The following is a 26,182-nucleotide window of genomic DNA, read 5'->3' as shown; positions in this document are numbered from 1 at the left end:
GACAAGGGAGTGTTAGGTGATAAGACAGCTGCTGAAGGTTGAGCCGATCCTTATCCAGATAAGCTCTGCACTTGAGGCTGTCTTTATGGGATGGACAACAGGCATAGAAAATGTTGTAAAAAATAGGTTTGTTTCCCACTATCGTCAAAAAAAAAAAAACCAAAAAACAAAAAACAAAACCCAAAACCCAGCCCAGCTATAAAGAAGACAGAGTGTGGTCATTAAGCGCCACTGACCCCTTGAAGGATGATTTATGAGTTGCTGAACTGAAGATAATTTTCATGAAACCACAACATTTCAGAGCTTGTTTTTTTCCCCTAAAGTGAAGCAATTGTTCTTCCTTTTAGTGTTTCAAAATGTTGGTTTGTTTGTTTGTTTTTGCTGTTACTGCTTAAAGAATAACTATTATTTAAAAATACTTTAAAAATATTTCCTAAGTAATAAATTCCATGCAGTCAGAGACAACGAGCAGAGAGCATAAAGCCAGAACATTTTCAGGCGTGCCCCAGACGGGCAGGATGGAGGAAGCGGCCTCATGGGTCTTGGCCATTTCTCTGTAAAGTCTTCAACTCCCGTGGGAAGTCCATGTAGGACATGCTATTGTTTGGGAGTTCCATTTAAAATTCACTGGCAATATTCAGTATTTTTTTTTAAGTTCTGAAAATCTAAAGTGCAAGCTTTTTCAAATGCAGAGTTTACTCCAGCAGCCAATGCTGCCAAACAGAGCTAACAAAGGAAAAAATTAAGAAAATATAAGTAGGAGCATCATGACTGCAAAGTAATAAACAGAAGTTTTTATTTTTTATTTTTTTTTAAAGATTTTATTTATTTATTTGACAGAGAGAGAGAGAGATCACAAGCAGGCAGAGAGAGGGGGAAGCAGGCTCCCCGCTGAGCAGAGAGCCTGCTGAAGGGCTGGATCCCAGGACCCTGGGATCATGACCTGAGCCGAGGCAGAGGCTTTAACCCACTGAGCCACCCAGGCGCCCTAAACAGAAGTTTTTAAAAGCAGCAAAAGAAAACTACCCCAGCCTTGTTTGGGAACATGAAAGTTAGGATATTTCAAATGTTTCTTTCTCCTGTCACCCCCGCCTCGTTCAGAAACGGTCATCTTGTCCCCACAGGCACACATCCCACCTTGAAGATGTTTTCTGGGAACGTCTCCCTGTCTTTTAATTTTGTGATCTGAATATTGATGTGACTTTCCTCCTTTTGGCAAAGGGATTATGAGATGTGCTGAAGGAAAGCAGGAACCTTTCTCTGATTGTAGACCGAGCAAAGGGTAAAGAATGGTGCTTTATTCCTCTCTCAGTCACGTGCAGCAAAAGAGACTCCCAAACTGACCTTCGGAGCTTGTCAGCTGGTATCATAGTCGCCTACTGTGTGTTGAAAGTCTAACTGATCCGGCCTCAAGAGTCCACATTTTTATAGAAAGCAGGGCTGAAGCTTTCCAAAATGTTTTCTACCTTGGGCTTCACAAACACTTATATCCAGATATTTTTTTCTTGTTAAAATCCTGAGGTGAGTCAAGGTGTACGTTTGGAATGATCTAAAACTTGCCTTTGAAATTAGGTAAGTCTACAAATTGGGATTTCGAATTATGGTGCCTTTTTACTACATAGGGCCATATCGTTTTCACTTGGTCTGAATTCATCTGTTGACCTTTCCTTACCAATTGGAATTCAGACCTTCATCAGGCTAAATGGATGTCCCTATCATTGGTAGCAAGCTAAATCAGAATTAACCCATAATACAAATTTGGGAGAAGCCTGTTGAATCACGGCGGACAATGATTTGGAATACACGTATTTGTACTTTTAAGTTGGGGGCAGTCCTGTTACTGTTTCTGAGATCTGAGTCAGGTCAGTGGCCCAGAGTTGGATTGATTTAGAGTGAATTGGACACTAAATAAAATACTAATTTTAGGATACTAATAAAGATAGAACAATATTTCCCTTCTGCTGAATAGTCTTCAGATAAAGATTTCAATTCGTGGTTGAAAAGTATTTCCTAGGGGCGCCTGGGTGGCTCAGTGGATTAAGCCGCTGCCTTCGGCTCAGGTCATGATCTCAGGGTCCTGGGATCGAGCCCCGCATCGGGCTCTCTGCTCCGCGGGGAGCCTGCTTCCTCCTCTCTCTCTGCCTGCCTCTCTGCCTACCTCTCTGCCTACTTGTGATCTCTCTCTCTGTCAAATAAATAAATAGATAAAATCTTTAAAAAAAAAAAAAAAAAAAAAAAAAAAAAAAAGAAAAGTATTTCCTAATTTAAAGGTCTTTTAATTGAGTACTTGGTAAGCAGTTACTGTCGCCTAAGATTGCTGATCCTCGTGGTTCTAATCAGGGCCACTCCGGTGAAGAGTCTTGCCTATTGGCTTTTCTCCTGTAAGTGTAACTTTGGAAACCCCAACCTTTCCTTTGAAGCCCCAGCTCTTGTCTTTGGTGTCTCAGTTTGTGAAACCAGCACAAGCTGCTGTACTCAGAACAGGCATTTTCTAGAGATGGTACAAGGGTACCAAAAAAGCATCTGAAATGAATTGCCTTGTTAGAAGATGGCGCCATGAAAATGAAGGTTTGTGTCTCCTCCAGAAGTCGGATAGTGTGTGTGTTGGGGGTGGGGATGGAGACCGAGCTTGGGATCAAACAGAGCTGGGCTAAAGGGCTCAGTTCCAGCACTCACTAAGCCATGTGAACTTGGGCAAGTGAGGTTCTCTGAGTATGTTTCTCCATGAGTAAAGATCAGGGTACTAATGCCTGCCCCTAGCATCATTAAGGGGACTAGAGAGAAAATGTGCCCATACTCGGCACACGGTATATGCTCAGAAAATGCTAGCTGCTGTTAACCACGACTGCTGTTGCTGTGACTGCCTTCTCTTGTGGCTGCACTTTTTGTTGTGACTAATTCACTACTGTTATTCCTGTTCCCATCACAACTCTTCTATTTCATGAGGAGGATGTATGGAAAGAGGAAATGCCTAGTCCAGCTCTAAACATCGCCTCATCCTAGCCCACCTTTCTAGCTGGGGTAGGAGAACGACCGAGTGCGTTGGAATCAGATATACTTAGAGTGACTTAAGGAGAATGATAGGAGCACAGAGGATAGGAGAACCTGAGAGGACTTTCCCAGTGCTGAGTTTGTGTGGCTGTGAACATCGGTTTTCCAGAATCGAATATTGTCAGACGTATTGGGATTTAACTTGTGGTCGATATTTGATCTTTTGTAGCAGACAAGTACTTAACACACTTCAAACTGGATGCAAAGTATTTAGACTTTGGTGTGTGGATAATCTGTGGATTTTTATATACCAGCAAGTGTGTCATATGGGGAAGACTATTCTGTGTTTGGTGCGCGATCGTTGAGCTAAGACTTCCACTTAGTGAGCTGTAATTGAATTGCACTGAATTCTTTGGTTCTTTTTCTTAAATTCAAAAGAAAAGTGAACTTAAATATAATTATGATGGTGCCGTCCAGTGTGCAGTGGTTGGAGTATCTTCAAAGTGTTTTGAGTCCGAAGTAGAATGGAATGGGGTACTTCAGTTACCCCCGCCGTCCGTGTCCCTCTGCGTTCCAATGCAATTCAGACATTTATTGATCCTACTCGGTGTTCAGACGGGAAGTGGTTAGTTATTAGCACAAAGATGCCTTTGTCTTCAAGGAGGTTACTGTCCAGGGGCACCTGGGTGGCTCAGTTGGTTAAGCATCTGACTCTTCGTTTCCACTCAGATGGTGATCTCAAGGTCCTAACATGGACCCGCCATCAGGTTCCGCTCCCAGTCTTCTTAAGTCTCTCTCTCTCCCTCTCCCTCTGCCCCGCTCCCCTCAGATAAATAAATAAACCTTTTTTTAAAAAAAAGGTTACTATCCAGTAAACCTGGATGCTATATTTAGTCTATGATTACTTTAAAAATTTTATTTTTCATGATCGACTCATATAATAGTTGCAGGAAAGAAAGTATTTGGAGCAGCAAAGGTTCAAGTTCATTCCTTTTCTTCTTCCGCTTTTTATTTAGACGCCATTTGTGATGTTAATCACCACATTAATTAAGTCTTAAATTCCCCACCCTGACCCTCATCGTGACTCTTTCATTTCTTAACAGCTGGCAGACATTGATAAATAGTAACCCGCAACCTTTTTGTAAGGTACTCAGTATTTATTGGGACAGCACAAAGTACCCTATGGAGACATTGTATACACTAGTAGCAAGGAGCAAATGTTTCTTTTATTTTTATAATTGTTTTGGAAAACCATATGATTGCCAAAGACAGCATACACATGGTCAATTTGGATTCATCCCAGCCTCTAAAAAAAAAAAAAATCTGCAAAACACATTAATGGTTGTAATGTATATACAGTGGAGGGTTTTTTTTTTTTTTAACATGCCTCCCAGCTGTACATTTGTAGTGTTTAATTTAGGTAAAAATTCTATGAAGGCTTTAATTGATATGGTCCAGAAGTTTGTTAATGATTTTAACTGGCCATTGATTTTGCCAGTTTCATTCTGTGCCATGAGAACATGGTCCACACTGGGTCGCGTTAGTGGCGATAAAAGTCCCGTTATAGATTTGACTCTTTAAGTCAAATGGTAAAACGGCTGCCTGGAAACAAATGAACCACAGTCCTGGGGAGTCTGATTAGGCCTGGAAAATTTAGTGGAAATACCTGGCTACGGAGAGTCCCAAAAGTCTTTGGAATAAGTTGTTTCTCCCTTAAAACTCCCCGTCCCCTCCCAATGTCCCACATTCTTCTCTCCGACTCTTCATTTACTCCACTGGTGCTCAGAAAATTCACACTTTTTTTGGGATTTTTTTGCTTTAAACTCATTTTTGCGATTTCCTTTTACACTTCTGGGTACTTCTTGAGATGGACCCCATACTACAATTGCATTGCAGGCTTGTGTGTTCAGGAAACACTTTGTGATACTACAGAATGCAAATAATATAAAATGGATTGGCCTCACTTTTATTGATGGATTTTTAAAAAAAAAATATTTACTTATTTTAGAAAGAGAGAGTGTGTGTGTGAGTGAGAGGAGAGGCAGAGGGAGAGGGAGAGAGAGAATCCTCAAGCAGACTCCCCACTGAGCCCAGAGTCCCTGGGGCTCCATCCCAAGACCCTGAGACCATGACCTGAGCTGAAACTAAGACTCACAAACTCAACCGACTGAGCCACCCAGGCGCCCCTAGTGGCCAGATCTTTACATTGCACTTTAGGGCTGGAGGAAAGAAAATGCTTGTCAATTGACAACTTACTCCTGTTTTTCAGTCTCAGTATGTCATTGGTTATCAAAAGGGATGAAATGCGCATAGTCTGCTTCAGAGTGCTTTGAAGAATGTTTTCTTCAGATTCTAGTTTTAAAGCTAGTGTTTCAGAGAGTGAGAAGTTGTAATACCCAGCTGAGAAACACCTGAACTCTGTATTTTCTGTTTGCGTGTAATCTAAAGACAGCTGTCCACTAGCTTCGTCTGTTAATGTGCAACAGCAGCTTTCCAGGCAGAGGAGAAAATGTAGCCTTGGGAATAAGGCCTTTCTTTCCAGCACATATAGAGGAGGGAATTAAGGTTTTTGACAGAGAAAGAGATAAATAGGCCCACTGCTTTCGGTATCTTCCATAGAGTGTCAGAATACCAAGTATTCGGATCCTTCCAGAAAGTTCTCGACAGAATCGCAACTGCTCATTTAAGAGAACTTGAAATACTTCCAACTCTCAGGCTGCACAGCACAACTATGAGAGCAGTATGAGCTGAGAACTTTCTTTAGCACGTAAATTCTTTCTCAGGATTCTGGTGTTTCTGTGTCCAATAACTGCTGGTCCAGATTTTCTCCATAAAGTTTCAGGAACTAAATGGTTAAGATTCATGCAAACAAATCCAGGTTCTACAAGGAGCCAGGAACCCACCTATGCACTATCTTTCAGCCTCCCTCTGGCCCTAAGGACTGGCTGTAGCCAGTATCAGATCTCTTTGGCACCCTACCCTAGAGTGGACTCCGAAGGAGATCTCTTTTCTAGACCTAGGATTTTGTTGAGGGCTAGAATACTCTTCGGGAGCTAGAGACCAAGAGCAGGAGTATCAAATTCTCTAGCAGTATCTTTCCATCTGGACAAAACAAAATGTGCCTTTCTGGTTGGTACCCCTCCGAGCTGTTCGTGTATACACTGTGGTGTGATCATCCCAGCCTCTCCCAGGGCACGTCCACTTGCCTTTGTATCCTGAGCACCAAAAGGATGTCATTTGCCGTTAAACCAACATGAAGGTCCCCCAGGTACATTATTTTTTTAATTTAAAACTTTCTGATTGCTTGGTTATTGGAGAAGCTTATAGCTACAAATAGTTAGTGTTCATTTTCAAGAACTTGATTAAATGGTAAAATTCAGGCGACCGTTATAATGAAGCTGAATCATGAGGAGAAAGTTAAACACGTGGCTCAGTTTCTTTCATAAAATCTCATAACATTGTAAAGAAAACCCAGATAAAAGGGTAAAAATCACGGGGCTAACGTGTGGGTGAAGCAGTGTTGGCGGTCACAGGTAGTGTAAATTCTCTGATTATTACCAGGCAGAGGTGAGCTTTATTTCGGGGAAATGGATCATTATTAAGTCATCCATCTGATCTAGGGCCAGCAGCACGATCTAATGATTTCATTCCTGGATTATTTTTAATATATAGAATTAACGATGTATGGGAAGCATTTGTGATTATTTTAATAGTACTGTATCCTCCTAAATTGCTTTTGTTGAGTAAAATAACGTTGCATTGGAAGAGAGTGTGTATTTTCTTAGTGGAGCTTCACAATTCCTTGTCTTCCAATTCAATAAATCATCTTACACCTGTCAGCACATAGAGTCTAAGATTTATTGCCTGATCCATTGCCTAATAGATAGCTTCTTGGCTGGAGAGCAGTTTCTGAAACTAATTTAATCAAAGTGTTTTTATAATATAGTGAACTCTGGCTTGCTATCTCAAATATGTATTGATGTCTTCAGAAACGTATGATTTAATCTTGTCCAGTTGTGAAATAGAATTCAGATTTGGCTCTATACAATTGCTGTTATAGACAGGAAATCGTTAGCTTCATTAATATTATTCATGTATTCTTTTATCAAGCAAGCATTTATTAGTGCCTGTATTTGCCTGTATAGCACTCTGCTAGATTCTGAGATGCCGTCGGGGGGGGACGAAACAAGTGCTGGGCAGGTGGAAAAGCACAACCAATGGCTCAGTTGGCACAACCAACTACAACTGGCATATGGTGGTCATTGGCCCACAAGGAAAACGGTATAACTGAAGTGCAGTCCTCATTTTGCAGGGTGGTGGTCATCACAGCTGGCTTCTACTGGGGAAATCCTAAACCTACTCTTGTTTTGAGGACTTAGCATGTCAACTCAGGAGCTTAAATCTGATCCTTCAAGACTAGACAGCTTTTGGACTTGTGAGAATGGGATACTATGATAATACCAACTCGCTGGGAAGATTACTTTGGTGACCACGCATGGACCCGCTTGGCTGAGCAAAAATTCGATGAGTGTAAACCAGTGATTCAGGGAAGAAGATGGTTAGAGTGGTGACCTTGGGAAGAAAAGGAAAAGCTGAAGCCCGAAGCTGAGGGATCTTTTAATAATCAACCAAGCAGCGGTGGAGAGGAATTGATAGAATGCGTGAAGGAGAGGTCAGAGTCTAAGATGATGTTGTGGTTCTCCACCTGGAGAATGGCAGTTCTCCTTTGTAAAGACTAGAAGGTGGAAAGAAAATAATTTTTTAAAGATTTAATTTAAAAATTTATTTATTTGTTTAACAGAGAGAACGAGAGCACAAGCAGGGGGAATAGTAGTGGTAGAGGGAGAAGCAGGCTCCCCGCCAAGCAGGGAGCCCAATGTGGGGCTCGATCCCAGGTTCCCCGGATCATGACCCGAGCTGAAGGCAGCTGCCTAACCATCTGAGCCACCCAGGCCACCCGAAAGTGAAAAGAAATTTCAAAGGGGCAGATGATGCAGTTAAGAAAGCTGAGTTTAAAATAATGAGGGATCGTCAAAGCTTAATGCTGGGATGGAGGTAGGAATGAGAGACGGAAGTTTAGGTATGAGTTAAGATCCGAGGTTGAACTTTGAATATTATTGGGAGAGAGGAGAGAGTTGAAACTGTCAAAGAGTCCACATTTGCCGAGGGAATATGTATATGTGAAGTCACGGTTTTGTCGTCATTCTTTGGAGATGGAAAGAACACAGTCTGGTGAAAGCCTCACTTGCAGTCAAAATTACGCGGTGCCGGAGTCTGCCTTTAATTATCGTAAATGTGTCTGATTTGAAAATGTATTCATTAGCTATGTAAGTGACACTTCATTCAAATAAAACTAACGCATTGGAGAAAAACAGTGGTTAGTGGAAGGCTATGCTGTGATTCACTGTCACCACTGAACTACCAAGCTGTCTCTGATGTCATACGTTAACATTCTACCTCCTCAGAGTGTCCTATCACAGTGGTCAACCAAGGTCATAGACATTTGAAAATCAAATGACAAAACTCACTAAAAAAGTTTGGAGAGCAAAGCTTAACGCTTGCTTTCAGGTTTATACATTTTATGTCAGGCCAAATCTTAAAGAGGTGCACGACTTCAGCCAGCTGGGGGGGGGGCTGGCATTATTTTTTCATCATAAACAGATGAGTTTGGGTCCTCTGCTGGCTGAATGCCCTCTCCCCCTTTCAACACCACTTAAATATTTTTCAAAACAGCATTTCTAAGTAATTGAGAATACACTAGGGCAACTTCACCAAGACTGATTTTTTTTTTTTCTGGAACATTCTGAACATCTGAGTCCTATCTATGCTTTTATTAGAAAAAGCAATCGGGAATTGCCAGTGGTGACAGGGTGAAAAGCACAGTTGACTGAGGTACACATTCATTCCCAGGCCTTCCATCCGCCATGACGTTGGGTCATTGCCCCCCGCCTCCCAGATTCTGCAGCCCTGCCTCACTTCTCCCAGGCCATGGCTATAGCACCCTCTTTCATCCATTATGCTTCCTGGTCCCCAGTGGAGATAGAAGGAACTATGGAAAGGGCCAGGCATAGGGCCTGATGACAAAGACTGAGCCAGACGATCAAAAGGTGTCCGCAAGAAAGGGAAGATAGGAAGAACAGCACAGGCTTGCCTACCTCCCACTTAGATTCTCTTCTCTTTAAATGCTGTAACCCCCCACGTGTTGAAGGGTGTTACAACATTCAGGTAAGTGGTTCTCAAACTTGAGTACTCGCTGGAATCCCCTGGAGGGCTTATTAAATCACAAGTCCTGGGCTGTCTTTAGTTTCTGATTCAGCAGGTCTGGGGCGCGGCCCCAGAGTCTGCCAGTCCCACCAACTCCCCAGGGAGGCCGCTGCTGCTGGTGCAAGTCTCCTTCCACTTCTCTGCATATTGGACAGTTTTCTCGCCCAGGGTTGAAACCAGATGGCTTTCAACATTTTTTTTTAAAACGGCATTTATTCTTTGACTTCCTCTCCAGTCAAATGCTGTGCATGCGAACCAGAATGTATTCCAGGGAAAAGAGGGTTCGTTCATTTCCGAAATACACTGACCCTTAAATGGTCTTCAGTCATGTCTACGCAAGCCAGCTCTGGGAAGGCGGCTTGGCACTTTTTTGTGTAGCACTGCGAATGGAATAATTGACTCCAGAATGATTACGACTAGTGTTTGCCAGTGGACAGGTGGCCCTGGATCAGAGACACAGAATCTTATGGGCCAAGATGGAAGGAGTTAAATGTTACCTCCGTGGTTGCCATCATTGTAAATATTTGCATTTTACCTTTCAGGCTTCAGAGGCGTTTCTAGTCTTCAGGGCGGTCGTGTTGCTTGAGCTGACCTTGCAAAGAATCTGGGTTGGGCAGGGAATCTGTTCTTTTGTCATCAGAGTTCTTAAATTTGTTTTCCTCTACGTCTTTGATTTACCGCATAAGAAACATCTGTAGCATACTTCGTTATATTTCTGGTGAAATAATTGCTGTTAAAATCAACAAACCCAGTTTGTAGGACACTAATATGTTGCAAAGTAAAAACTGAGGTCACCAGAAGTTCTTTTTTAGACATTAGGAACACTCAAATGATTGAACAAAGCATTCCCCTGTATTTTCTGGTCAAAAAAGCCCTCTAACTTTCTAAACAGTAACAATGAGTGTTCCCGGCAAAGTACTGTTTAGTAAAGTTCCTGGGATTTTTTAAATGATGAATTCACACTTGTAGGGACATCTATGTATAATTTTGTCCTTGCACTCACTGTATGCATGTGCTGCATTCCGAAAGATAACCTTTTTATTTTGAATAAGTCTGAAAGTATAAAACTAGCAAAGGGAATTAATTGTTCATTTTTGTTTACTGTATTACAGTTCCAGGGACTTAACAACCGGATTTCTCAATTTTGAGCAATGGTTCTTGCTTTTGGCCAAGCATTAGAATCTCCTGAGGGGAGTTTTAAAGATTCCAATCCCGGGACCTTACCCCAGTCTAAGTAATTCAGACTCTCTGCTTGGAAGGGGGTGTAGACTGACTGTGGTGTTTGCACAATTCCCCAAGGCACCTGCAGTGTGTAGGCCAAGATGGGAACCACTTACCCACTGATCGGTCATCTTGCTTCCTTCCTTCCGTAACTTGTATGTTTCTTTAATTTTGACTCAATCAAAATCACCTTGATTGGACAGACGGCATCAGTCCTACTAAATGAGGAGGAGATGGCTGGGTCAAGGTGGTACAGTCAAGGATGAAGGATGGGATGAATTCAAGGAGTTTGAGATTCAGATGTCTAAAACCCAAGGAAGGTTCTGTCTTTGAAGGTTACTCAGGGCTGAGAAACAATGGCATGCTTTCATAGTCTTTGATTCTCTAGGCTGTCCCAAATGGGGAATTCTCTTACATAACATTGATTTTGTAAATTCTTAACAGACCAGGCCCCTTTAGATGGAGTGGAATTTTAATCTTTTTTTTTTTTTTGAGTCAAAGAGTGTACCTCCCTTGGCTTTAATACTTTGTGTACCTCCCAGATGGGGATATGAATTTTGTGAACAATATGAATCCTTTCTGGGAATGCCACAAAATCAAGAGCAAAGCTGACCATGTATTGAATTTTAATAATCATTTTCAGCCGCTGGAAAGGCAGAGTCCTCTAAAACCTAAAAATTTGAGGACAGACACGTTGCAGCAGAAACAGAGCAAAGTTATCGACGCAGAATTATTAGATCAAAGACTCAACTATTTTCGCTCGAAATACATTCCATATATTCACCTCAACCGAAATGAAGTATCTGCTGAATGTGAAGTACTAGCTTAGAAAAAGATTTGGTCTTCCCACGGTCTCTTACAAGCAAAAATGTATTTCCATTCATTGAAGGCTACGCATCCACCATGAGACAGTCAGGCCTGGTAAAAACGTTTGATGGTATCCGTTAAAACCCTATTTAAGTAGAAAAGCCAGAACATGTTCATTAATGAGTATCTCACAATGTCATCATCAACTTAAAATGGAGGAAGGGGGATAAGATCAAAATGAGTCCGTCTCTGAGTGATAGCAGTGACATAAACAAGGAGTATGACATCCACGGTATCGGGATTTTATAGACATTAATTATCCCGTGCTCTAAGGCCCCCTTTGAGGTGTGATTTATGATGAAGAAAAAAGCCTGAGGAAAATAGAATTGATGGAAAAGGGAATTGATGAGTAATTCCCCATTTGGTGTGTACCTACGACCCAACGCTTTATGCTTAGTCGCAGATCGGGAAGAGCTGACTGATTCTTGTGCTGCGCTTTCTTCTTCTTTACCGCGCTCTTGCTGTAACAACCTTGATTCCAGTTAAGATCCTTTCTGCCTCTTTCCGGGCCTGAATCTTCTGCTTCTCTGAACAGAAGTTGACTGTGGAACCTAATCAGACATTTGGGTTTCACCCATGATTTCAAGCTTTCCTTTTTTCTTTCATGAGTTACAAATTATTTTGGTAGCCCACAAAAAGAGCCTTCCCCTTCAGAATTTTGAGTACCTGAATGACTGAAATTTTAGGCACACTTACACTCTCATAGTAGGGATTGAAAATGTTAAGTGAGTTGGATTTTTGAAATTTTAAAATGAGTGGGACCAGCAGAGCAAACACTCTGTATTAACTAATAATTATTATTAGTTTATTATTATTATTAGATAATTTGATTATTAGATAATTTTATATATAGTTTTTAGATAATAATCTTATTAGATTATTAAATTATTTTTTAAAGACATTTTTATTGTTTCTAAGGAGACCCATTTTCTGTAAAGGGCCAGTGTTCAATTCTGTCATTCTAGCTCATAAGCAGCAACAGACAATCTATAAAATAGATGAAAAGTATTCGTGCTCCTGTAAAACTTCATGGACAGAGAGATTTGAATTTCATATGCTCTTTGCGTGTCACAAAATTTTATCTTCTCATTTAAAAATGAAAATCCATTCTTAGCTGCCAAGCCATACCAACACAGGTGGGGAGCAGGGTTTGGTCTCTGGGCCATGCTGTGCTGACCCCCAGGCTGGGAGATTAATATTTTCCCCGACTTGAAAGCTTTTTTTTTTTTGAGTAAAAATAATTAACTACTATTAGTCCATTTTCCGAAATTCCTATAATCTTTCCACTATCTAATTCTTGACTGACAGTTGGTTACCTCTCTTGAGTCAGCCCCACAGATGTGCTGTGTCGAGATTGATTCAAGTCCCCGAATGGGGGCGCATAAGCAGGGAAGGGCAGCAGGACAGCTGCCAAATGGGACCTTCGTGGCCCTTTTACCTAGGCCGTGATCTCGGGAAACGCTTTCTGGAATGTTCCATTGATCGAAGTTGTAGTCATTTTCTCCAAAACATTTCTCTGCAGGCCTCTGTGTTGCAGTGGAGGTAATTATTTAGAATTTTGGGATTTTCAGAGGCTCCCCATCATCCAGCTTCCTTCACCTTAGTGTTGATTCTCAAAACTAACAAATATGATTATGAGTCAGTTGCTCACCTCTCTTATTATGGGCAGAAGTAGCGCCCGCAGATGAGGAGTGAACAAGAAAGGCCACTCACATTTCTAGTACCTGTAACGAAGTAGTTTGTAGTCAGATCTGCTAAAATTATAACTAGGTGAATGTAACTCTTAAAGATAGAAACTTATCTCCATCAAAATTTGAAGCCATTTTAGACCATAAATAGTATTTAAAGATTGTTCTCTGTATATCATTGAGGACCGTATTAGAATAATAACCCCTGAATTCCTGGTGATGGACTTTATAAGTACATAGAGCAGATTCTGCACAGTTAATATGGAAATTCCAAATAAAACCTGACAAGGTAAATACAGTATCGCATATCAAAATGGCTTAAATTGTAGCCCATGGAACACTAGACTTAAATTTGTATGCAGATTGGGTTTTATTATGTTTTCGAAGTTCCCTGGGCGGCCTGTCTTGCCAGGGCATTTGGAAATGTTAACTATCATAACCAATGAAAAAAGGCATTAAAAACTAAACCCGGCATAAATCACACATCCTTGTGGTCTGTCATGAGTTGAACCTGAAGATAGCCTTAAACTCCCACAAGGTAATTAAAACATCTTAAGTGTTTCGTTACATATAAAGAATTTATGCTTTTATGCAGGTGGCATGTGTTAATACGGGTGTGTGTTTTCATATTAAGGATTGTGATTAAAGTTTCTTAGAAGAAAATATATGGATTGCGGCACTCGACGTGTTCATATCCTGATCGCGCCGGAGTCGTGGTGGTGTTGGGTGTCAGAGCTCCAAACACAGTTTCTGAATGTCGCTCTGAATAGTACGGGCTGAAACAAGCCAGATCTGTGTTTGCCTTGAAAGGTATCCAGACTTAATATTATACTTTAAAGACATTCTAAAGCATCGACTTTGGAGTAAGAGCAAACATTCTGTAAGGCCTGGATCAACCCAAAAGGAGTTACTGAAATCTCCTGTTTCAGGCATACATTTTAATAGTAGTGCTCAATGACAAGTCATTAATTCCCTGCAACCCGACTCTTAGGGACAGGTTCTCCGAAGGCTAAAATTAGCAGTATTTTTGTCTGCTTACCTTGCCATTTGATTAGGCATCCGTGTGTATTGAAGCACAAAGCTCGGATTTACTATTCTCACCTGGTGTCCGCAGCCCTGCGCACCCGGCCCTGTTGAGGTCGGTGTGAAACCTTGTGCGCCAGCAGGGATTGTTAAATTGTTATATGATCAGCTCCCTGAACACTACCTAACGTAAAGGAGGTGCATTATGGCTCTGTGAAAATGCATTAGTGGTGTATGTGTGAAAAACAAAAATTATGGGAAAAATTAATCATCCTCGAGGCAGAAAAGTGTGCAGGGCAGCCTCACTGTTTAAGCAGGTCGTGGCTTACCACTTGGCCTTTCCCAGGTTTGACATGGATCCTATCGTTGGCTTGATATTAAGAAACCAGATCTTCCTTTAAAAGGACCATCCTTGTAGCTTTACTTTGAGAAGGACCATCTTAAATTATTTGTATTCCTCTGCTTTGGTGGTAGTGGTGGTGGTAAGAGGCACGTGGTGAGTTCCATCGGCCAGTTGGGTGCTTACGAAAGCCTCATCTGTCTCAACAAAGACACAGTCTTAGCACATCCTTCCCCTTCGGAGAGTAGCAGCGCTATGAGAAACACAGCTGGGGAAGAGGTCATGAGTTAAGGCCAGGAGTGACTTGACTTTGCTTTTAGGTGGAATTTGGACTAGATGTGTCCGTGATAATTGTTAGACTATTTATCTAAACCCGTGTTTATTAAAATTTGCTCAACAGTGTAGTATTTGCCTTTCCAGAAACCTTGTGGTCTTAGAGAGTTACACAGCGTTCCTTTCAGAATGCTTCTCAGTTGCCAAGCTCCTCTTCCTGGGCTCAGACTCAGTGCTGCCGACGAGAAAGGCCCTCAAGGGGAGAAGGCAATGTTTGAACAATCTGTAGTAGTTGTTAAATGAACTAACTAGTTAGCTGATTTACTACATTAGATTTCAGAAGAGTTGTCTAGTGGATATTCAGTTTTCCCTGCTTATTGTTCCCACAATAAATATTTGAGCACTTATGATGGGAAGGGACTAAGCTGTGATGGGTATACAGCAGGCACTCAATACGTACTATGGTTTCATTACACCCTCCCCTTAGTAGTGGAATTATTTCCTGCTCTGCAGGTGCCTTCCAAAGGGAAGAGCGTGTACCCAGGCCCAGGAAGTAGCTTGGCCTACGGGCCGAATCTCAGTCACCACCTGTTTTTGTAAATAATGTTTCATATTGGAACAGAGCCCTGCCCATCCGTTTCTGTAGAGTCCATGGCTGCTTTCTCACTAAAAGGGCAGCAGAACTGAGCAGTTGCAACACAGAGGTTGTGGCCAATAAAAACTAAAATATTTACTGGGCCTTTCCAGAAGAAGTTTGCTGACCCCTGTTCGAGACCCTAACGATGCTTGCTGTGTGTAGCTGCTGAGTGTTTGACATGCTGACTGGTGTGAATTGAGATGTGTTATGTGTATAAAACACATACCAGATTCCAAAGACCTAGTAAAAAGAAAGAAAGAAAAAGAATGTAAAGTAGGTCATCAGGGTTTTTTTTTTTTAACATCTTGAATAATCTCTACCTATACCCCACATGGGGTTTGAATTCACAACACTGAGATCAGGTGACTGAGCCGGCCAGGCGTTTTGGTTCATTGGTTTTTAAGTATTGATGACAGGTTGAAATAATATTTTGGATATTGAGTGAAGTAAAATATGTTCTTAAAATTAATTTTTACTGGTTCTTTTTACTTTTTTTAAAAAAGATTTAATTTATTTATTTGACAGGCAGAGATCACAAGTAGGCAGAGAGGCAGGCAGAGAGAGAGGTGGAAGCAGGCTCCCCGCTGAGCAGAGAGCCCGATGTGGGGCTGGATCCCGGGACCCTGGGATCACGACCTTAGCCATAGGCAGAGGCTTTAACCCACTGAGCCACCCAGGCGCCCCTACTTTTCTTTTTTAAAACATGACTATTAGAAAATTTAAAATGTGATTCGCATTTGTGGCTGACATTGTATTTCTGGTGGCTGCTGGTTTAGAGCCTGGAATTTGGAGGATATGTGATATGTGACATGATCTCAGGGTCCCGAGATCAATCCCCTCGTCGGGGCTCCGCGCTCAGTGCAGGGTCTGCTTGTCCCTCTCCCTCCTCTGCTGCTCCTCCCCCAGCTCGCTCTCTCTCGCAAATAAATAAAATCTTAAAGAAAAAAAAGTGAGGGGAGGTGGAGGAAGAGAAAACAATCTCTTGTATTTGCAAACGTCTTTTTCTTTTAAAGATTTTATTTATTTATTTGACAGAGAGAGAGAGATCATAAGTAGGCAGAGAGGCAGGCAGAGAGAGAGGAGGAAGCAGGCTCCCTGCAGAGCAGAGAGCCGGAAGCGGGGCTCGATCCCAGGACCCTGAGATCCTGACCTGAGCCGAAGGCAGAGGCTTAATCCACTGAGCCACCCAGGCGCCGCTGCAAACGTCTTTTAAGAGCAATGAAATCTTTGGTGAATTTGGCTCTTGCTCATCAGAAGGAGTACGCACGAATAGTGGACTAGGATTATTTTCCTAATAAGGTTTCGGTCGCGTTCTCCCAGAAGACGACTCTGGCTCCGAATCCATGTTGGAAGGCGACCCGGGAAGCAGCTGTAAGGGAGAGGGGAAGTGGGACCAAGAAGGGAAGGAAGCAGAAAGAGGGCGGGGACGGGAGCCGCTGGTCACCACAGGCACCTGGCTTGAAGGGCTCTCTGGGTTGTGACTCAGAGGGCTCCCACCTGGGATGTGAAGGAAGCCAGGCTTTTCATGTACCTACTGCCAGTAGTTGCAGACTGAAGGCTGCTCCTAGAGGCATCAGCCTCCCCACTCCCCTCAGGCCCCCAGCGCGCCCTGCCCTGGCCCAAAAGAACAGGTGCTTGTAGCCCAAAGCCACCAGCAAGCCCGAGAGTGTCCGAGGTTGGGCCCGGGGTTGGGCCCCCCTAGGGCCTGGCCCTGACACCAAACCGAATGTTTTCTCCCGTAACTCATGATTTCAACAAACATTTGTATAGTTCCTGGTGTATGTGTTCATTTCCTCCCCGGAGCTTAACAACAGCGCAGGTGGGGAGCTCTGTCCGCACACACACCCCCCGGATGGGGAAGCTGGACCCGGGCGGCGTCTGTCCAGGAGAACTGAGCTGGGATGGTAACCCCAGTCTCCTCACTCCCTGCTTGGGTGGTCGCTCAGGCCGACTCCTTGGATCTCTCCGGAGCTCAGCTCCGTAAGGAGATGTAAATATATTAACGTTTTCGAGGCGAGAACAGGAAACTCGGACTGTTTTTTGGGTACCCCATAGAATTCCGTAGATAACCGGAGGAAAGTAGATACTTCTCTACACTTAGTCCCAAGGCTCTCAAGCCAAAAAATATTATCTCTCATTTGCACAAAGCACAGTCAAAATTAGGAGGTTGTAGGACCTGCTGACCGCCACACAGGATGTGAGCGATCCAGTTAAATTCTCAAAAACACCACAGAAGTCCCCGTAGTGGAAGCTTATGGATGCATGGTTCACTGAGGACTGGATTTTGTTACTCCCCATTACCCGGGCTCTCTTCAGAAGTGTTGTCCGTCCCTTTGGTACTTCTTGGAAACAAGTCTCTCTCCCAGCTTCATTTCCCTTTATTATGCTTGTAAGTGACTCGATAATTCTTTGTGGACTTCAGTAACACTTGTACTATTTAAATTTGAATAACCCCGAAGGATCCAGATAGGTCAATGTGTTTAAACCACAGGCTTTCGTCTACATATTAGCTGATTAAAAACAGATTTTTATACATGATGTATACTTAAAAAAAGGAGGGGAAGCAAGCAGATGTTTGTAAAATCTCAATGTGTTAGATTCTATTTATTTGGCTCTCTTTCGCTGACTAGCTTTAGAAAAATCATACCTATGATCACTGAAGTGTAAACAGTTAGATGATGTATTTCCCTAGAAATTTCCTGCTCAGAAGGGTCAGCCAAAAAGGCAAGGAAAAAGATTCTCTGAGATTATCATGCCAAAAGAAGTTGACAAATAATGCCATAAAGGAGTCACGTCTAGATCAAGGACACTGAGTAATGGAACGCCTCAGAGTTCGTCTCTAGTCTCTGGCCATAAAGTGATTAGTAGCTGTGATTCATTTCATCCAAACAGAAAAAACTTTTGGCTGTTGTCTGCATTGTTGTTAAGAGCTTCGAAAGCAAGGTTTTCTTCGATGCAATCATGAGATCATGAACTTGAACTTTAATCACTCTGTCTGGTTCCTTCTCTGTCTTTCTGTTAAGGTGTCCCATCCTTTCAATGGGAAATAGTCATTTTTCTCCTTTAAAATATTTATATTTGAGACGCTTTGCATGTTTCAAAGCCAAAATTGAAGCATTCTTGTTGGTCTTCCAGTCCTGATGAAAGACGTACCAGACCTCCATCTGAATTCTGAGCACATGAGAACTACAGATAAGATATTTTCAAATGGATTTTGAAGAGTCATAATCAAGTTTCAACATAAGTGGAAAGTCTCCAAGGACCGGAAATGAAAGGACATGCAGAATGGTGGGGGAAGGCTGAAGCTGGGCTACTCAGGAGAAGTGGAGATGAGATGGGGCAGTGGGAACCGGATGGGGGGAACGTGGTGGAGAGTTTCCCGCATGGGGCAGAAACCTTAGACTGTCCCATGTGCCCGGAGGCCAGAACTCCCCATGGAAATACTGGACTCAAAGGGTACCTCCCACCTTCTCTGGAATTGGAGCCAGACAGAACTCTCAGGGACAGAATGCCTCAGGGAGGCCCTGAGTCAAATTGGGATCAGTGCCTCTAACACATGGGCGTCCTGTGGGAGTGCCCTCTCTGGGGAACCGATCTCACGCCCTAACATCAGAGTGGGCAGCTCATTTGGCTGTGCTGTGCCAATCCCCGGATCCCAGCCCAGGGAACAAAGTTTGCATCAGATGAGCTGTCGGACAAAGATTGTAAGATACGAGATAAAATCAGACTCTTGGGAAACGTCGTGCAAACACAGGAAAGTAGGGAATTGCCTTTTTTCAAGTAAGCTTAAGAATAAATAAGTGTGTTTAGTTTTCTTGAAATTATGAAGGAGAGAACTACCCATCCTGGGAACAAGAAGAGAAGGTAGTTCAAGAAGAGGGAGGTGTGATAAAGAATCCACTGGAAACGAAAAATGTGGTCATTGAAATGAAAAAATTAGGCAGTAGGATAAACACCAGATTAATAAGCAGAACTTGTTTAAGAGTGACCAGAGAGATTTCTGTTTCTGACGTACGCATTTTAAGCATTAAGTAAAAATGACCCTTTTCCTGAGTGTCCCTTTTGAAATCTAAAATTCTGTAAAGTAGAAAGAATAAATGCTTTCAGAAACTAATTTCACAGCATGGTGAACTGTTATCACCTTGATGAAATTATTGATTTTCAAAATACTCTCTTCAGATCCTTTTTCACAGATGGCATTATAAATCCTCAATCTGTTTTCTTTTCCATGAAATTTCCTTCTGTTCCGTCTTTTCACTGTATTTGTGGAATTGTCTAACTAGTAAAACACACAGTCGCCCTAATCCTTTGCCGTGATCTTGGTTCATGACATCGTTCTGTGCCCTGCCCATGACCACCTCTACCTCCGTCCCGTCTTCCCAAGAAATTCCCGTTGTTGTTCACCAAAAACTCCATGGCCCATCCTTCCAGCCTCAGCAGAAGGAATGTGTCCTCTGGAAAACCTAACTCGTTCACCGCACTTCCGCACCCCCGGCCCCACCATCTCCTGGGGGACAGGGAGTAGGAGTTTCTCCAGTATCTCTCCGAGTCTGGCATTGGTAGAAGCTAAATAAATACTTGTGTGAATGGATAAATGAATGAGTGGCATCAATGAAGAGCGTGCAGAACAAGAAGCGGGTTATTATGGTCGAAAACTAGATTTAATGGTCATTCCAGGGAACTTTAAATTTGATGTTCTAAGGAAATGGGAAATAATTCTAGATGTGTAAGCAGGATGGTGATATGAAAAATATGGCATTCAAGGAAACTTAATCTGGCATTGATATGTTGATAGATAAAGAATAGAAGCATGTACGATAAAATGTACTACAAGTGAATAAATGTGTATGATGAGGGCTTGTATCTTACAAATGCCTATAAATAGTCATAATGTCAGCAATAGCTGGATAATTCAAGCCTTCCTCTGAGGGACTGACCTCAGCCTGCCCGTAAGATGGTAAATCCTAAAAATCCAATAATAGTTGATTTGCTGTGGGAATATATTCCTTATATTACTGCCACTTCTGAGTCAGGTAAAGAACTAGAAATCCAATTACCTCTTTTCTCCCTAGTTCATGACCTATAGCTAATTATTCCGGTAAATGTGCCCGGGTTCGTACAAGAAGGAGGAAAAAAAGAATGAAATTTGAACCTTTTTAAAAGGTTCTTTTAAATGCAGCTACTCAAAGTCGAGTTTAAATCTATAAGTGCAGGGCGCCTGGGTGGCTCAGTCAGTTAAGTGTCTGCCTTTGGCTCAGGTCGTGATCCCAGGGTCCTGGGATTGAGTCCCACCTCAGGCTCCCTGCTCCGCAGTGGGTGTGTTTCTCCCTCTTCTGCCCTTCTACCTGCTTGTGCATGTGTGCGTGCACGCGCGCTCTCTCTCTCTCTCAAATAAATAAATAAAATCTTAAAAAATAAATCTGTAAATGCTTAAAGCTGCATAGATTTCATTGAGGTTTCTGAAAAAAAGGATCAGATTTTCCTGACTATGAGTAATTTGGTTATTAAAGGTTTATAATATGGACGCCTGGGTGGCTCAGTGGGTTAAAGCCTCTGCCTTCAGCTCAGGTCATGATCCCAGGGTCCTGGGATCGAGCCCCGCATCGGGCTCTCTGCTCGGCAGGGAGCCTGCTTCCTCCTCTCTCTCTCTCTCTCTCTCTGCCTGCCTCTCTGCCTACTTGTGATTTCTGGCTGTCAAATAAATAAAATCTTTAAAAAAAAACTTAAAAGGTTTATAATACTTCAGGATATGACACAGTATTTTCAGGATGCAGAATAATATTTTTCTTCTCTTTTTGAACAGCAAAACTTAGAGAGTAACCTCACCAGCCTTATCAAGAGGAACACGGAACTAGAGACCCTTTTGGCTAAACTCATCCAAACCTGTCAGCACGTGGAGGTGAGTGTCTCTTTGTGCTGTGTTTCACAATTGTACCCTCCTTGCCTTTACATTTTTAAGGTGGAAATCTTTTTAACATTAGATCTTTTGCAGAAGCCAGATACAAAAGGTGGGCAGAATTGGAAAGAACTAGAATCTCAGAGACTCTCTCCCCATGCACTGCTTTGTCCCACCCCCACTGCCTCCATGACAGCTCTATCTGCTGCGGTGGCTTTACTTAGCATTCCTTTTTTAAAAAAAATTTTTATTTTATGTTAGTCACCATACTGTACATGATGAGTTTTTGATGTTATGTTCCATGAGTCATTGTTTGCGTATAACACCCAGTGCTCCATGCAGTCCGTGTCCTCCTTAATACCCTTCACTGGGTTCACCCATCCCCCCACCCCCTTCCCTTCTGAAACCCTCAGTTTGATTCTGAGTCCATATTCTATCATGGTTCATCTCCCCCTCTGATTTCCCCCACTACTTTTTTCCCTTCCTTCTCCTAATGTCCTCCATGCTGTTCCTTATGTTCCACAAATAAGTGAAACCATAGGATAATTGACTTTCTCTGCTTGATGTATTTCACTCAGTGTAATCTCCTCCGGTCCTGTCCATGTTGCTACAAAACTTGAGTATTCATCCTTTCTGATGGAAGTATAGTACTCCATAGCATATATGGACCACATCTTCCTTATCCATTCATCTGTTGAAGGGTATCTCAGCTCCTTCCACAGTTTGGCTATTGTGGACATTGCTGCAATGAATACTGGGGTGCATATGGCCCTTCTTTTCACTACATCTGTATCTTTGGGGTAAATACCCAGTAGTGCGATTGCAGGGTCATAGGGTAGCTCTATTTTTAACTCTTTGAGGAACCTCCACACTGTTTTCCAGAGTGGCTGCACCAACTTGCATTCCCACCGATGGTGTAGGAAAGTTCCCCTTTCTCCGCATCCTCTCCAACATTGTTGTTTTTTGCCTTGTTGATTTTGGCCATTCTGACGGGTGTAAGGTGGTATCTCAATGTGGTTTTGATTGGCTAATGATGAAGAACACTTTTTCACGTGTCTGTTAGCCATTCATATGTCTTCTTTGGAGAAGTGTCTGTTCATGTCTTTTGCCCATTTTTTGACTTGAGTATTTGTTTTTTGGGTGTTAGCATTCCTAATGTTACAGATTTTAATTGCCTTGACAGAGGGCATCCAGAAAAGCACTGTGTAAAAGGGGTCGTATCAGTTTCCCTGAGGCTGCTGGAACAAATCCCCACGAACTCAGATGGCGTGAGATTATAGAAATGTGTTCTCTCATAGTTCGGGCAGCCAGAAGTTCGAAATCAAGACTTGCTCCCTCGAAAGATTCTAGGGGAGGACAAGTCCATGCCTCTTCCCACCTTCTAGTAGTTCCAGGCAATTCTGGGAGTTCTTGGCTTGCAGCACTCTCACCTCTGCTTCTGTGGTCCCATGGCCTTCTCCCTGTGTGTCTCTGTGTCTGTGTCCAAATCTCCTTCTCACAGGACACCAGCCATTGGATTGGGGCCATCCTAACCCCGGGGTGAATTCACTTTAACTCAACTAATATGTAAAGACCCTGTTTGCCAACCAGGTCATATTTGAAGATACCAGGGTTTAGGACTTGAACACAATCTTTCTGGGTGGGCAGAGTGGGGGCACACACTTCAACCCAGTGTAGATGTGCATTCGATGCTTCTTAGTTGTCAGATACGTTTCCATGAAATGGACCACTTGTTGGGATTAAGTCAAGAGTATGCAAGCAGCAATGACACCAAGGACAAATCGCAGAACCCGGATGTTTCTAATCCTCTGCTTAGAGTGGATTCATTTTGGGGGGGGGGGATTGGGTGGCACATTTAGTTGAGCATCTGGCTGTTGATTTCGGCTCAGGTCATGATCCCAGGGTTGTGGGATCGAGCCTTGCATCGGGCTCCGTGCTCAGCTTCTCCCTCTCTCTCTGCTCCTCCCCAACTCGAGCGTTCCCTCTCTCTCCCCCCCACTCAAATAAATGAATAAAATATTTAAAAAAAAGAATGGATATGCTTTTGGCAAGGGTCTCTTGAGGGACTATTTTGAGCCTTGTTGATTAAACAACATGGTAAATACCAGTGAACAAGCATAATGTTTTCATTATTGTGGAACACAGTGAATGTGTTACAGGAATAAATGGGTGAACTAAATGGAATGATCCATGTGCTATATTTTATTTTTATGAAGTGATGGCATTTGATGTTTAGGACAATAAGAAAGAATAATTTCTCTTCAGTAAAAAAAGAAATTACCTGTGTTTTATGGGGAAATTTTACAAAGGCTTTATGGATTGGGTGATTATTTCATTCAATTTCAGCTAGTTACTTCTTAAAGCATTTAGTGTCTGGTTTCTATTATGGCCTGTAGTGATTTCAGAACAACTGTCTCGCTCCTAATGCAATCTCAGTATGGCTTGAATTTACAAAATGCTATTCATTTTAACATGGAAAATTACTTTCCATAATGTTCAGTCATTTCAAAGGATAGAGAGAAATTTAGCAACAGATTTTACTTTTCTTCCAAAAGATCAGATATTTAGTTGTGATAGAGGCTTTTTAAATAAAGCTATTAGTGAGTTGATTGTACATGCCATTGGAAGTTATTTACAAGGAGTAAAGAGTATGTGTTCCTTTCACTGGGTTTCTGTATAAAGCCTTAGGAATGGAAAGGAATCCTTGTGGGTGAATAAATTTGGTATTTGGGAAAAACATTCTGGATAAAAATTAAAATTAATTATGGGTAGAAAAATGATAGTGTAAGTACCAATTTTTTACTCTTATATTATGTATTCCTTATTCATAATTATTAATATTCTCAGAGCGTAATCTTTCAAAATATTGAGCATCCAGTTCTCATGCAATGATCCAGTGAGTCTGTTGAAGATTTATTTACGGCACTGATGAAGGTGTCAGCAAGGTTGTAAGGCCGGCCTGAAGGAGCAGAGCAGAAGCCAATCCCCACACACGTGGGGAGCGGGGGGCGCTGGGGGCGTGGCGCAGGGAGAAGGGCCCTAGGATCAGGTAGCTAACTTCGATGCAAAACTGGTTCATGACCCAAAGGGTAGGAAAGTCATAACATTTGGGAAAAATGAGTGGTATAGCATCAGTTCTCTCCAAGTTAATGTTTAACTTTGCGGAGACTAAGACTGGATCAGGAGTGAAGAGAGAACGGAACCCTATGGCCTGGCATCCTGGAGAGTTACAGGACTCTTTGTTAGGCCGCCTTGGTGGGTTATATGCTAGTATGATCTCGGGCGATCTAGTACGATCTACTACAACCCCATAAGGACTCACAGTCTTCTTTTTGCCTTATTTCCCGGTTTTGGATAATTTAGTTTAACATAAATTTCAGCTCTTCCTGTTCCCCTCCCCGTTGATCCATGAGTGGTGTTCACCACACACATATTTCTGGGCGAGGGCGTCAATTTTAGCCTCTGGCCAGTTACTTCGTTTTGTTCAAGTGTGATGCTAGCTCGTTCCCTCGGCTCACGTGTAGGGGCATCTGCTGTGTGCCTCACACTGTACTAGGCACCAAGGGAGACCAGCCGGCCCGTAGGGAGCTTATGGTCCTGCTCAATACCAAAGAAGAACCGCAAGACAGAATAGAAAACTACCGGCTGTAGTGAGGTATGGATTTGGTACTTGGAACTTGGAAGCAAGACATTTCTTCCAGCGGTGGGGGGGTGCAGGGGGGAGGACGACAAAGCAAGCAGTTCGTTCTGCGGAAACAGGTGTGCAGGGGATCGGTAGGAACCAGCTTTTGAGAGATGGAGAGCGGGGTGGGCTTTAATAATCCCATCGTTCTCTGAACTTGTATTTGGTCCTGAAGGTTTAGTGAGGGTTCACGGAGTACGAAGACCTGGGTAACGTTCCCAGCGACAATCAGCGTCCCCGGTTCTTTTCAGTAAAGGATATTTTGGGCTAACGGAAAACTAACACGATCGCTTAGTGCAGAAGGCACTGAGCGCGCAGGCTGGGGGCGATCCTCACGGCCCACTCGTAAACTGCAAAAAGCGAGTGGAATTTGTTGGGCCCTTTTAAATCAGCGCAGAGCGGACAAGAATTTCCTGGTTCACATCCGAGGTTCTGGGACTGTATTTCTTCCTTTTCCTCTTCCTGAAGGTGTCCTTGTGTTTGGGGCTGAGCATGCCGAGGGAAAATGACCCCCTGCCAGCTGGAGTGAGCCGCTCAGAGCGCACAGGCCACTCACGATTGTTGTAAATGAAATCAATGAGTTCCCACCAAATCCTGAGGAAATGCCACATCCTTCTAAGTCCACACCTCCTTCCTGGGATTCACTTCTGCTTTTCTTGAGAATGAAAAGAGTCTGAAGGTCTCCCCCCATCCCCATTGTTTTCGGAACTTGTTTTTACAGTGAGGGTTAGCAAGCGAAAAGGCTTTTTGAGGGTAAGTACCAAACCCTTTTAAAACTGGTGAATGCAGGGCATGAAGTCGGGCAGGCTCTTCTTTGGGACTCAGGAGGGGGAGGCCCTGAAAGGTATCAGGTAGACTCTCAAGAAGCGTGCAGGGAGTGTGGTGGCTTCTAAAAACCTGTGGGTTTTTGGCCACTGGGTTTTGTTCTCGTTAGGCGAATTGGACAGAGGGCTGAGTTTATTAGCTAAGCAAATATGGATAGGTGTCAAGTTCTCGACACATTCCGAGAATTGAGTTCTTTCACGGGGCCTACAACACTGGACGCAAACACGATGTTCATTTGGGGAGTTACAGGTGACCAGTGACTAAATACCCAGAGGGATGGTGAAGAAAGACTGGGGAACGGTGACTAATTAATTGCCAGAGCAGCATGGAGAAAATAAAGGCTCATTCATCTGACCTCACCATCCTTGCCCAAGCTCATCCTACAAGGGGGTTCTCCAAGCCAGCATCCTGCCTAAATCCTGGCATTAGCCCCTGTGGCTTATCTTGCCTTGTTTGTAAATATTTTTTATTTTAT

At 42.8% G+C, this 26,182-nt stretch overlaps 1 protein-coding gene across 4 annotated transcripts in view; it reads left to right on the top strand.

The window, feature by feature from the left end:
• Nucleotides 1-26,182, top strand: part of MID1 (midline 1) — a 339,535-nt gene that overhangs the window by 250,119 nt on the left and 63,234 nt on the right. For all 4 annotated transcript variants that reach the window (XM_045996151.1, XM_045996148.1, XM_045996152.1 and 1 more), the window contains exon 3: nt 21,108-21,203. In XM_045996151.1, the coding sequence (XP_045852107.1) occupies nt 21,108-21,203 (96 nt within the window). The remainder of the gene's footprint in view (nt 1-21,107; nt 21,204-26,182) is intronic.

This window comes from Meles meles, chromosome X, assembly GCF_922984935.1.
Source record: "Meles meles chromosome X, mMelMel3.1 paternal haplotype, whole genome shotgun sequence".
NCBI lineage: Eukaryota > Metazoa > Chordata > Mammalia > Carnivora > Mustelidae > Meles > Meles meles.
Note: the sequence above shows the minus strand (reverse complement) of the source record. Positions and strands in the feature narration are given on the sequence as shown.